The 13,958-nt window shown below is 32.9% G+C and overlaps 1 protein-coding gene across 1 annotated transcript; it reads right to left on the reverse strand.

The window, feature by feature from the left end:
• Positions 1-4,034: 4,034 nt before the first annotated feature.
• On the reverse strand, positions 4,035-7,570 carry LOC124942656 (probable pectinesterase 29). The gene is made up of 6 exons (XM_047483205.1): positions 7,375-7,570; positions 5,589-5,742; positions 5,195-5,354; positions 4,876-5,085; positions 4,280-4,527; positions 4,035-4,197 (listed from the first exon to the last, which is right to left on the reverse strand). Exons 1-6 carry the CDS (start codon positions 7,568-7,570, stop codon positions 4,035-4,037), a joined length of 1,131 nt encoding a protein of 376 aa, XP_047339161.1.
• Between the last annotated feature and the right edge of the window lie 6,388 nt (positions 7,571-13,958).

Raw genomic sequence — 13,958 nt, forward strand, 5'->3', positions numbered from 1 at the left:
GTGTTTCACTGCGCGGAATGTTAGAAGAACCCCCACGAGCATATGTTCTAAAAGATGTAGGTGTGACATTGGAGACCATACCGATGACTCGCCCATGTCCCTAAGACCCAAACGCGTACTCAGTCAACTAAAACTCATTCCTACTCGGGTCTTCTTCTATAGCAGTTCGCAAAGCAATCTACAAATATAAATTACATTCGATTACAAACATAAAATAAATTAAATAATAAACACGACTTACCACTTTTTGTTCAATAATAGGGGGGACCTCCGGAGTTGGATTTTATAGAGTTGGTTTCTTTGTATGAGTGAGGAGAAATAAGTCAGCAAAATTTGGCGATGTTCCAGTAGTCTTATCTTGTACAAATTTAATAGTTGACATTATAATAAAATCGTAATAACATTAGAAACTTAATATGCAATGATAAAACGCATCATTTGCCTCTCGACTTGCGAAAATGAGATGTTGCCCGCATGATTCTTATACACAACAAACGACCTATTACTTGAATTTATATTACTTGTTTTCTGCAAATAAGAAAAGATTTGTGTTTAATAAATTATAAAAAGATATAAACTACCCTGTACTCCGGAGTGAAAAAGCGACGATCAAAAAGATAATGTCAATCACTGAGGGGGATTGACCCTAATCGCTTCCTCGTCACCATCACGTGCTCTAACGTACACGGTTTTAGGAATAACCGCTACTAATACCTTTTATGAAGATGAAACGTCAGCCTTCGTATCAGTAACGATTTTAAGGGAAACCGTTACCAATACTTATATCAGTAACGGTTTCTATTAAAACCATTACTGATAAGCTTTGTGTAAAATTAAAAACGAAGGAAAATCAGTAACGGTTTTGGGGATAACCGTTACTGATACCTCTTGTGAAGACGGAATGAGTGATGGCGTATCAATAACGGTTTTAATGGAAACTTTTACCAATACGATCAATAATTGTTTTAAGGGAAACCGTTACTAATAAGTCTTGTGTAAAATTAAAAATGAAAGAAAATCAGTAACGATTCTGAGAATAACCTTTACTGATACCCTTACATTGAAAAAAACAATTTAAAAACTCTAATATCTGTAACGGTTCTTCCTAAACCCCGTTACTGAAAAATTATATTAGTAACATTTTTATATAGTTGTTATTGATATCTTAATAACAGTAACGGATATGAAACCGTTACTAATAAAAAATATCAGTAAGGGCGCTCTAGCGCCGTTATTAAACTTCGTTACTGAAGACTCTTTTTCCACTAGTGAATCATGCAAGCAAGACTTCTTATGAAGATTATAAATCAATTCAATGTTAAAAGAGGAGGAGGATTTAGAGAGTTTCTAAGAGGGAAGATGGTAGAGCTATCTCCTTGATATGACAAGAGAGGTGTCTTGTGACCACTTCTGCATGGAGTTTGTCTATAATAGCTATTATATTTATTAATTTATTATATATCCTTTTTATAAGATCTATTTGTTATCTAACTTATGATATAATTAACATTAACCTCTCACAAATTTGAATGGATAACATTGTTCGCGTCTAGCCTACAATATGTTCTTGTTGTCTTGGAATGCCACAAGTCATTTTTTATATTCTCAACTACCAATATCAAACTAAGAAAGATTTTATTTTAATAAATGATATTGAATGTTTTAGCAAAAATAACTTTAGAGTATTTATTTTCTTAATAATCATAGGGAGATCGACGTTGGGGCAACAACTCTCCAGCGACCCTCATCTAGCAGCCACGTGGAAAAAAGTCAATGAAAACAAATTATTCATGTAAAAAGTTAGAGAGAAAAAATTATAAATGTAAAATGTTAGATAGAGAAGCAAAAAGAAATTTAATAATGTAAACAGTTAGAGAGATAAAATTATAAATTTAAAAGTAAGAGAGAGTGAAGTATTATGTTCCGAACATGAACAAGTTCGGGACCATTCTGTCCTGAACATGACAATGTTCTAGACCATTATGTTCCGAACATGACCATGTTCTGGAGCATTTTGTCTCAAAATGGCTTTTTTTATTATTTATTTCTCTAACTTTTTACATGATAATTTTTTTTTCCACGTAACTGCAAGGTGAGGGTCGCTTAATTAGGAGTCGCTGCCCCAACGTCGCTCTCCCTATATTACTCTTATTCTTTTGTCTCTCCCTATACATGTTTTCTTATTTCTTAGCTACTCAAAATATTTTTAAATGTCCTCCTTTTAACATAGTAATAATTGTGACTACTATCATAGTCCACGATTCACACATTAAATACATAATTACCAATTCTAACTATTTTTGTTAATTAGTTCATGGAATCAATTAAATTCTCTTGGTGCATTACTTATCCCAATCTACATCTTAGTTGTGGAATCTCAACTAATCTAATATTATGTTATAATAACAATGATTTATTTTGTGATCAATTACTTTTTTGAATAATGATGGTTAGTCTATAATTTACATTTAAACATTATAAACAAAATCAAATTATCAACTTAAGAGACCAAAATTTTCACGGGTTCGATTTTATCTGAAAGCACATTGAATGAAAGTGGGGCATGAGTACATTAATATGAGGTGTCATACTATTTCTCCTTATTTAAAAAAAAAATTTATAATCATTATAAACAAAATCAAATATTCAATAATTACTCCCCAATTAATCAAGAAGTTGATAATCTATAATTTACATTCAATCATAGAAGGATCATAAACATAATCTAATATCAATCATTGCCCCCAAATTAATTAATATTTGACCGGCCTAAGTCAAAGATTATCTCACCCTTTTGTAATTACTTATATGTGCACATTTTACTTTAACCATTTACACATGAATTTGTAAGTGGTAACTCTTATATTATTATAACTCGCATATTCTAATCCATGTAAAAAATAGACTTAAAGATCAATTACTAACTTTCTTAGCTTAGGAAACTATTTTCTTAAAATTTACATTACTACATCCTTAGATTTGTATGTAACTATTTGATAAGAGACATAGGGTATATTATCTCTTCTCTTAAAGTGTTGTGAAATGATATATGAAAATTGAGTTAATATTTTGGATTGATTGTATGTTGTTAACTTTCATAAAGTCTAAGATGTGTTAATAAAGTTGATAAAAGTTAAGATATTGATTTGTATTAGCCAAAGTATATTGATAAGTTTGGTTTATAATTGTATTATTTTATTGTTGTGTTTGATTTATTTGTGTTTTAAAGTTGATTACTTAATATTTGTCTTAATTTGTATATTAATAGTTTATATTTTAAGAAATTTATCAAGAATTTAGTAATAGTTATAAAGATTTGGTTGATTTTGAACACTTTTTGGATTTTGGAGATTTATAAAATTGTGTATAATTAAGGTTTATATTGAAAATTTTGTAATAGTTAATCATTTTGTATAAATTTCAAATTTACTCACAAGATTAATCTCCATTGGTATATATTGATAATTTGAATACTATGTTTTAATTTTAACAGATTGAATATTATGCTTTTAATTTTAAAAGAACAATTTTTGCAATTTCAAACTGTGTGTATCTAGTTGGCCATGAGAATATATGATTGGTATTGCCAATTTTAACACTATCTACCAAAATGTTCCAAGTGTAACAAACCAGCCTCTGCCCATTATTGCGAAATGTATTCCGGAAAAATATATGATGAAGTTAGACATACTTAGATTTTAAATGGTTGGCGTTAACGAATTAAAAAATTAGAGTTATGATAGGTTTGAAAACGAAAAAAAAATGAATGAGGTGGACTTAAAGCTTAGACTTAAGGTAAATCTGCCTTAGTTAGGAAACCACAAATTATGGTATATATATAAAAGAGACGAAGTAACTTTGTAGTCACAAATAGAGTCAAAATATTACAAATAAATCTAGAAAAATATATTTGTAATATATTTTATATAATATTGTGATAATTTTAATATTATTATTGTATTATTCTATAATATAACCAGAACAATGAATACATCTGCACGATCAATTTTTGAAACCACGAAATTTATTAGAGATTAATATTTAGGTTGCTTATTGAGCCAACCTTCTTTGTCAATGTAAGAAATGCTTGTGAAATGCTTCAACTCGGTTGAGCTAAGCCTTTTCTCCCATTTGACTCGCCCCGAAGTTTTTGCTCCCCTTCCATAGCAATTTTGTTCAACGAACGTCGTTCTATACCTGTTAATAAAATGAAAGAATCCATCAAGAATTGTAAAGAAAACAGCCTAATTAATGTCATCAAACTTATATATGATCTTACACATGACCAGTGGCAGCCCAAGCATCCCATCCTTGAGGAACAATAGAGGCTTGAAAAGAGGAGTTGAAGAAAATAACTCTTGCATACTCTCTCCAAGCTCTTCCCAAATAGGCTAGTCTTGGTCCCACAATCTTGCAATTCTTGAAAACAAACCCATTTGGGTCATTTGGGCTTTCTCTTCCTTGAGCTGTAATAAATCCTGCTAGTTTATTGTCTATTCCTCCGTTGATCACTGTTATGGTACATCCCTATAATTAAAAATACCTCGGATTATTTAAAAAATGGGTCAATTCTCATATAATGAACAACTAATTCAAGAACCCTTTTCTAGATATTCATTAAACTTCATTTTCTATTTGTAGCAAGTTGTCTAGCCCACAACCAAATGTTATAATCTAATATTTTTATTAAAATTAAATGTATGTAGAATGAATGCACTTCATATGCAAATATGTTTCTTAAAACTAACTTTCCAAGATATCCATCTAATTCAATTTACCTTATATATAGTCTACAAATATATTATATATAGTCTACAAATAAGTAGTAAATGAATTCTTTATAATCCTCAAAAGACAAATTGTTCAACTGATTACCTCATAAATGGATTGACCGGCGCCATAGATGAAGTCGAAGGCTCCCACAATGTTGCACGACTTGAAATAATGCCTTCCGCGGGAATCCAATAAAGTATCTTGCAGTCCTAAGAAGGAACATTGGTAGAATGCTGATTTATCGCCCGCAATTAGAGCTGCAATAGCCTGTGTCAATCTAGAACCCTTTTTTGGTGGATAATTGTATGAGTTCTACACAAGAAAATGGAGGAGACAAAATGTTATGTACAATAAAAATATAATTTAATCTAATCAAGCTAGCTTTCATTAAAAATTGTGTAAGATAAGAATTAATCAATACCATAAAAGTCATTCTTTTCACCAAGATATTATCTGCTAAAGAGCTGAATGTTGGGCTTGTGAAAGGCGTGCCAGGACTACCCCAAATTACACTTGTCCTTTTCTTTGCCTCTCCTTTGAGATATATGAATGGTTTTTCTTTAGGAATTTTAACTTGTTCACTGCATTAATATTAGCATTTTATGAACCCTAAATATTAGTTAATTGGCACTAATATGATATAAAAAAACTATAAAAATATAACCCATTTTTGTGATCCGGGTGTATTCTTGTGAAAGGCTTAGACCCATAATAAAGAATTTTTTAAATAATGTGTTCTTAGTGAAAAAAAATATATTAAAAATACTTATATAAAAAAAAAAAAAAAGTTGAAAGAGATTAAGAGTATTTATTACTTGTAATGACCGGCCATGACTGAAATACAAATCCAACGGGTATTATTTGATGGGATGGAATTGATGGCTGATTGGATGGTTGAGAAATTACCCCGACCTAATTTATCAACATAAATCGTTCTATAAACAGTTGGTTGACATGAGACAAGTGTTACTGCAAAGAGTGTAATGAAACTCCAATTAAGCCAAAAACATGACATCTTCAATGAATTTTGAGGGCATTCACTGCTACTAATCAGAAAAGTTTGTATGTTATTTTATTTTAGTAAATTAACTTAAATAGGTTAAAACTTGTCATTGTTTTGTAATCCAATGTGAATTTGTAATCTATAAAGATGGTAAATATTGAGATTTGGTAAGCATTCTCAGTTTTATATGAATCAAGATTATGAAAATTTTTATATACTATAATTGTTAAATATTTATGGATTTTTTCATAAGTTATATTTTGTTATAATTAATATCATTTAATACTTTTTAAAATTTCCAAAACAAATAAAAATAGATTGATAAAAGAACTGAAAAGTAGAAAGAAAAACAAAGTAACCAAACAAATATAATTTATTTATTATTCAATGAAATTGTGATTTTAATAGAAATGGTGACACAATATAAAATACATTTTTTTGAAGGAAGATATATAAACTACAATTTTAACAAACAAGTTTATAATATGTTGTTTCTTTTGTTTAATAAATATTTACAATATATCCTACTTTACTTTGTTTATGTTGTAATTATAAGAAATAAAAGAAATGTTGTGTATAAAAGCAGCTTCAGAATAAAATATAAGAAAATTTGTAACAAAAAAATTTAATATAATTTAGTTATACAAAAATGATAAAAAAAAAAGTTAAAATTCGTTATAAAAACAATTATTATTAATATTGATATTATAACCAAATGTTTAGATGGTTGATATAAATTAACTTTAATCAATCGCAAAACAGTTATTTAAAGTCTTACTACTATAAGAAAAATAAAATAAAATAAAAATTTAAGAATTCTTAATATGTTTATAGACACTAAATTTGCCAATGAACATCTCCAACAAGAACTATTTTCCTTCTTCAACATAAAATTATGCTTTTGTTTGGTTTATTATTAATTCAAATTAATTTTACAATGCTAATAATCACATTTATCATTGAAACTATGACTAAGTACATAGGTTAGGTAATTTCCTACATTATACCACTTGTAAATTTTGCCCAATATTTGATTTGTAGATTAGATGCAAGTGTTGCACCTATTAAATAATTATTTCCTTAAAGTACATGCACAATAATAGTATAAATTATTAAATTTTGGTTTATTTAACTACATTAAAATGAAGAATAATAAAATACCATTAGTACATTAGACCTAGCATGGAAAACTGCAAACTTCTAACATAGAGTTGTTTACTTGAGCTCGTACAAATTGACTATAATTTGCAAAATAATTAGAACCAAATATTTAAACATTACTCGTTGGGTATTGGTTATTGGTTGGTCCAACATTGTGGCCCATTCTGTAGTAACTCACTTACTGGATTTGACCTAATAATATAAATAAATATTACTCTCTTGGTGAGAGGTATAGAGAGAAAAAACTCATTTGTGGTGTTTGGATGCTAGTGAAAGGGTTGCCGCCTTTAGTGAGGTAGTGATGCAATGGAATCGATAAACAAGAGGAACTAAGCCAAACTTCAATCGCATTCACACCCAACAGTGGTATCAGAGCTAGGGTTTAGAGTTTGTAATTGGAGTTTGAGATTGGGTTGGAGGATATGAGTTATCTTCACCAATAAGAGCATATATGTTCTTCTTGGGCCCCACTTTTTTGGTTTCTCTTTCCTTTCTCTTTTGTTGTCTGATTTCATCATTGGGTTTTAGTGGGAGACTCTTTGTGAAAGGAACCCAACCCATAATGTTTAGAGAGAGAGGTCGTTTGTCGGCTAAAACCTGCTCCGATCTCATCGACTTCCCCGATCTGATCATTTTCTCCGATGTAAATCTATCTCTCTAAGTTTCTTCTATCTCATGCTTCTTTTATTTTCTGCTTCTGCTGCAAAAGGAGAAAGAAGAAAGCCACCGCCGCCGCTGGAGAAGATGCCTTTGCTGTCATGTTCAACCATTGTCGGTGTCGCGTTTGTCGCGACCGTTGAGAATCAAAACCGTCGTCGTGTCGCTGCTGAGAAGACGAAGCAGCAAATCCCCGAGCGGGGTGGGTAAGTCAAAACTTTATTTGAGTTTCGCAAGGTATCCTATCTTGAACCCTTTTATTAATTTTTTCCATATTGATTGATGATTGCTTTAATTTGTTTGATAAAATGTCTAGTTTTAATCAATATGGTATAGTTTCATTTAACGGAAAAATTGATTTCAGCATTTAGAAACAAAAAATGAAATGTGTTTTAATTCAGAAAAATATTTAAAAGTTGTTAGTCAAATTTATGGTTTTACTGATATCATTGAGAATAAAAGTGAAACGCATGAAAATGCTTGTGCCTCTATATACTTGAACTTATATGATTTTGTGATGAGAAAAAATGGTAATTTAGAGTGTGCAAAAACTTTGTGGGATAAATTGTCTTAACTTTATACTGAAACTTCACTGTCTAATAAAATTTAGATTGGATATGTCCAAAGACATTGAAGATAGTCTAGATATTTTCACTAAACTTATTTCGGATATTAAGTTGTGTGGTGATAAGAATACTGATGAGTATGCCCCCATTGTCTTGTTGAATTTTATTCCTGATTCTTTTATTAATGTGAAGTTTGTCATTATGTATGGTAGAGATAGTGTCACTCTTGATATTGTTGTCAATGGTCTTAAGAGTAAGGAGTTAGATTTGAGACACTCTGAGAGGAGTAAACAGTCTGGTGGGGAATTCATGCATGTGAGGGGTAGATCTCAAGGTGGTCGAGTGCCCAAAACAATGTCAGTGATGAGAGTTCTAGTAAGAAATATCATACTGCTAGTAAAAGAAGATCTAATTCTAGGTCTAGTACTAGAAAGTGTTATAATTGTCATGAGTCTGGTCATTTTATCAAGGACTGTATTAAGGATTGATATTTTTATGATCAATAATCTACGTGATTATGCTGGTCTAAACTCTGTTATCTGATTCTTTGTGAAAATATGATTGGCTAGTTGACTCTGGTTGTAATTTCCATGTGACTCCATTTAGAAATTTGTTTTCTAACTATAAAGAGATTGAACATGGTTTTGTGTCTATTGAAAATTCGAAAATTTGCAATGTTTTAAGAATAGGTGATGTATGCCTAAGGTTCTCTTGTGGTTCTGTGTTTACTTTGAAGAATGTGAAGCATGTTTATAATTTGCGTTATAATTTATTGTCGTGTGCATCTCTTGAGAATGATGGTTTGGATGGAAGTGGGGGACAGGTGTTATGAAAATTTTGTGTGGGTCTCTTGCTATCTTTACTACTAAAAAGATGAACAATATATATGTGTGTCATGCTAAGACTGCTTGTGATTTTGAACTCTGTGATTGGTGATAAATTTGTTCTTTGACATAATAGATTAGTTCACATGAGTAACAAAGGTCTAGAGATTTTGCATAAAGGTGGTAATAAATTGTCCCCCATCCCCTTCTGTGAGTCATGTGTGCTAGGAAAACAGCATAAGGTGAATTTTCCCATCTCCTCATACCCAAACATGTCTAAGTGCACTGATATCCTTGAATATTTGCATGCTAATGTGTGAGGTCCCTCTAGTGTTGCTACTGTTAGGATCGGGATCGCCAAGGGAGATTGGGGTCTCACAAAGGTGAACGCTTACACACACGCCAGTTGATAATAGCCATGTTAGAGGTTAATATCGAACTCTATTCTTCGCAAGTTGTCACAAACTCTTGAACAGAGTTCAAGTACGGAAGTGTTTGTTTCAACTTGAAGTAGCATATGGTCGGTTTAGAAGATAATAAAGAAAGGAAGACACAACACAAGATTTATGGATGTCCGGGGATAAAACTCCTACGTCACCCCTTTCTCTCAAACCTTTGAGAATGATATTCACTAAATTATTCGATCTGTTTACAACACGTACACAAATTTAGTCAAACAACCTGTTACTACTTGTTTTCGACCTTTTAATATACTCACTCTGTTGAACATAAAAAAATTATGTCAACTTACAATGTTCAGCACTCACATAGAATAGGTAGTATTGTAATACACTTGAGATTCTAACACACTCTTTGAACACTTGTAAGTTTAGAAAGCTTGAGCAATTTGATATCAAAGATTCAAGGTGTCGGGAAAGGTATCGAAGAAGATTTACTTTTGTCTTGTTAACTAGGCAAATATATCAACGGATATATTTTTGACTGCAACGTCTATATCTACTTCAAGAGATCATTGTTCTTCTCTTTGATTGATCAAGTCCAGAATAGTACAACATAAGAGATATTCTTTGATCTTGCATGTACTTTGATTATAATAAGTTAAAATGACATTAATTGGATTATCATTTCCTAGAAGCAAACAAAAAGGATAGTCAGTCTTTTGGTGCCCTTGATAGTCTGAACTGTGATAGCAAACAACTTCTATCAAAAGATTTTCCTCAAACTTGCACCAAAATGGAAATAAAATTCTGATGTAGTGTAAAGTTGATTTCTGCTACTACCGGAAATATATTTATATTTTGGGAAGTAGTGAAGATAACGTCTGACGCGCTTCATGGAATGCTAAAATGTGGATTGCAAGATTCGCTTGTAGAGAGTCGATAATTGGAAAGCCGGATCCATAAGCTTAAGTCTTCCGAAAACTGAACTTGTGAGTGCCGAGCTTCTGAGTGTCGAGCTTCCAAGAGCCGAGCTTCTGAGAGCCGAACTCCTGAAAGCAGAACTCCCGAGTGGCGAACTTCTGAGTTCTGAACTTCTGAAAGCCAAACTTCTAAGAGACAAACTTCTAAGAGCCAAACTTTTTGTGTCAAACTTCTAAGAGCCGAACTTCTGAGTGCCAAATTTCTGAGAGCCAATCTCCTGAAAGCCAAACTCCTGAAATCCGAACTCCCGAAATCTAATAATTTCCGAAAGCCGATAACTTGAAATCCGAACTTCTGAAAACCAAACTTCCGAATACCAAACTTCTGAGATCCGATAACTTCCGAAAGCCGATATTCTGAAATCCGATAACTTCCGAAATCTAATAACCTGAAATCCGAACTTCTGGAAGCTGGTCTTCTTAAGTTTGATGTCGGTTTAGTGTGCATATTATTATTTTGCTACAGTTAGTTTCTGATTTTAAATAGTTTATATTACTACTTAATTAACTATTTTTACTTATCAATTTCTCTATTTTTTATTATTTAAACTAAATATTAAAAACCTAGTAATTTTACAATTGTTGGATAGTTTCTTAAATTCATTAGCATATTTAAATAGTTAATTAATACTACTAATTAATTAACTATTTTTACTTATCAATTTCTCCCTTTTGATTATTTAGGATTAATATTCAAAACATGTTGTCTATTTATTATCAATTTCTCATTTTTTGATTGTTTTATCCTAAAACTATGAAAACCAACTAGATAAGAGAATAATCAGTTTGACTATGTAAGCATAAATAACCTTGTCTGATAACCAAGATAGTGAGATGTAGTTAGTCAAAAATTTCAAACGTTTAACCATAATGATAAAATATGTTCATGATAGAAGTAAGAGTGAATATATAAAATGTGATAGTAAGAGAAGGGGGTTTACCGTCTCCCACTTTTCGGTTTTGGATCCAGTTTTATGTAGTCGCATATTAGTCTTGTCATGAAGCCCTGAATTGGTTGACCCAGAATATTGACTTCAGAACTCCTTTCCCTTTGATGATCAGGAAAGTTGTCAACAGAACTTCCATCATCTCGTCGTAACCTTCAATTTGACCGAGCACTGCGTGGATCTCAGGTTGAGGCGCTTCAGGTTGAGACCGAGAATTCGCAACTTGGGTGTTATATTGAGACAACTTCATATTATCCACCGCAGCCCTGAGTTGGGTAGTCTTCTTTCATTTAACTGCTTTAGGATTTTTGGAAATATTTGCTTGCACGACAACTTCATCTGCATTTACCTCTTTCTGAATATGTTGGGCAATCTCTTCATCAGCTTGTTTAGCGGCCTCATCATTTGCGTTCTCTTCCTCTTGAATACATGTGGCAGCTTCTTCATGTTCCCTTAATTTCTCAGCATCGACAATACCTTGAGATTTAACCGTAACTTTGGTTTCCTTCTAAACATTGAGAGTTTTATTGATCATATGTCTGATTTGGCTTATTTCCTCTTGCATCAGTCTGATCTGGCTTATTTCTTCTCGCATCGGTCTGATTTGGCTTAATCCTGTTGGAACTCCTGCCTTAACCTTGTCAGTTCTTGATTATGGGAACCTGAAGAGGATGCTTGATTCCTTTCCATTTCATCGAATCAGGCATTAACAGATTCTTTCCACGGAGCTAGAGCGTCCAAGACAATATATCAGATGTCCTGACTTGGGGTTTCCTTAGAGTCGGACCGAGTTTAGATGTGAGATCTAAGAGGAATGACATAGATAGGATGAGCATGATGACAACTAACTTGAATATATCTTTCCGGACGAGCCGGTCCTTCAATATTTTCATTCCTGTTAACATGACCATGACCAGATACTTCCTTAGGTTTAGAAGACTCACCTGATTTAGATTGAGCACGAGTCGACGTCTTCGTAGGTGGAGCTTCAATTTCCTCTTCAACAGGTGATTGTTCTAGGGGAGGATTAGAGATAGCTGTGTATTTCCTATCCTCGTTTTCATATTCATTGGAGGTTGTTCCTAACAGTCCAAAATCCGTAACGTCATCCAAAGTAATTTTATTTCTTTCAGCAATTAGTTCACAAGCTTATTTAGAGATTCCAAGATATTTCTCTTTAACACACTGTCCTCTAACTTCATATCCCTCAAAGAGATCACATTCTTCGGAAGGAGTCCAGGTTGGCCTTGAAGTTCGAGGCTCTTCAACATGTAGTTGTTCGGTTTTCATAAGATGAAAATAACCTTGAGAACATGGCATTCTTCAATGAAATCTAAGGGTTCATTTCTATCATCATGATTTAAGTCGATACGTTGATGAGGAATGCTGGTAATTTCTGATGTTTCTCCTCCATCAATATACCGAAGAGTGGTTGAGACATACAACTCCAATAGCCAGCTTAAGTGATTGATCACTTGCGCATCAGTTTTCGCTGTTTCAGAAAAGGGATTATAGTTGGACTGACACGTCTTTATAAACAGAAAGATTGCACTACCCCTTGCTTAAGCCTCCATGTATTCACCCTTTTTGCGAGTCGTATCAACAGTTCTCGTCTTAGTAATAGAGAAAACAGATTCCTCCAATGCCAACAACATTTCCCATTTCTGATGGGCTGCTAAGACCGGGAATACGTCATCAAAGTTATTTTCCAACCTGATGTTCGCCCAAGATTTGAAAGCATTAATATTGAACATGGCTTCATCCTCAATTTGATCAAGAATTAATTGAATAGAGGTTTGTGCTCCAGGAGTGACATTTAGAGGCAGTTCAGGGGAAGGAAGAGCACGACCTTTGTCTGGCTTGCCTTTATTTGTCTTACCCGTGATTGGATCTATGTCAAGCTTAGAAGCTTCCTCTAGTTCGGGTTCTAGAATATGCTCCCTGATCTCAAGATACCTCGAGGATCTCATTGCAACAAACGAAGAAAAATATTTAACCAGTGTCCTTTTTAACGCATGTTCATTCGGAGGAGACCTCTACATTAATATTCCTAGAGGAAATTTCGGAGTTGAAATAAAGTTTTCATTATCGATATTTGTAGGCGTGTGACCAACAACGATTGATGGACTCATTATTGGAGTTGCAGCCTAATTGTCATGATTAGGATCGTACTAACTAGTTATGACCACTTCGGATCGATCGATTTCAACATTGTCTGATAAGAGGGTAGCATTAGGGTTGGCTTGTTGTGCATTAAGATGATCGGTTTGAACATCTTCGAGCCGGTCAGTTTGTTGTGCCTCTTGCCGATCGGTTTGCAAAATAGATAGTCGGTCGGCTTGAGGACCTAACATCCCGTCGGTCAGTTTGTGAGCCCTCCAACCGCTCGGCTTCAGAAATGTTTGACTGAACAATATCAATATTGACTGTCGATTGAGCATCTAAAACCGCTGGCCCAATCTCAGTATTTTGAAGAGTAGCACTTTCCACAGGAGCTGATGTTGTATTAAACAAAGGGGGAGTAAGAATATTTAGCTCAAGTCAGGCTTTCATTTTATTTGAAGTAATTTGTCTGGTTTCATCAACTCTGGTTCTAGCGATGCAGTAGACTCAATCCCAGACCTGAGTCTTTTACTATGTCCATCA

The sequence above is a fragment of the Impatiens glandulifera genome, chromosome 1 (genome assembly GCF_907164915.1).
Source record: "Impatiens glandulifera chromosome 1, dImpGla2.1, whole genome shotgun sequence".
In the NCBI taxonomy this organism is placed as follows: Eukaryota; Viridiplantae; Streptophyta; class Magnoliopsida; order Ericales; family Balsaminaceae; genus Impatiens; species Impatiens glandulifera.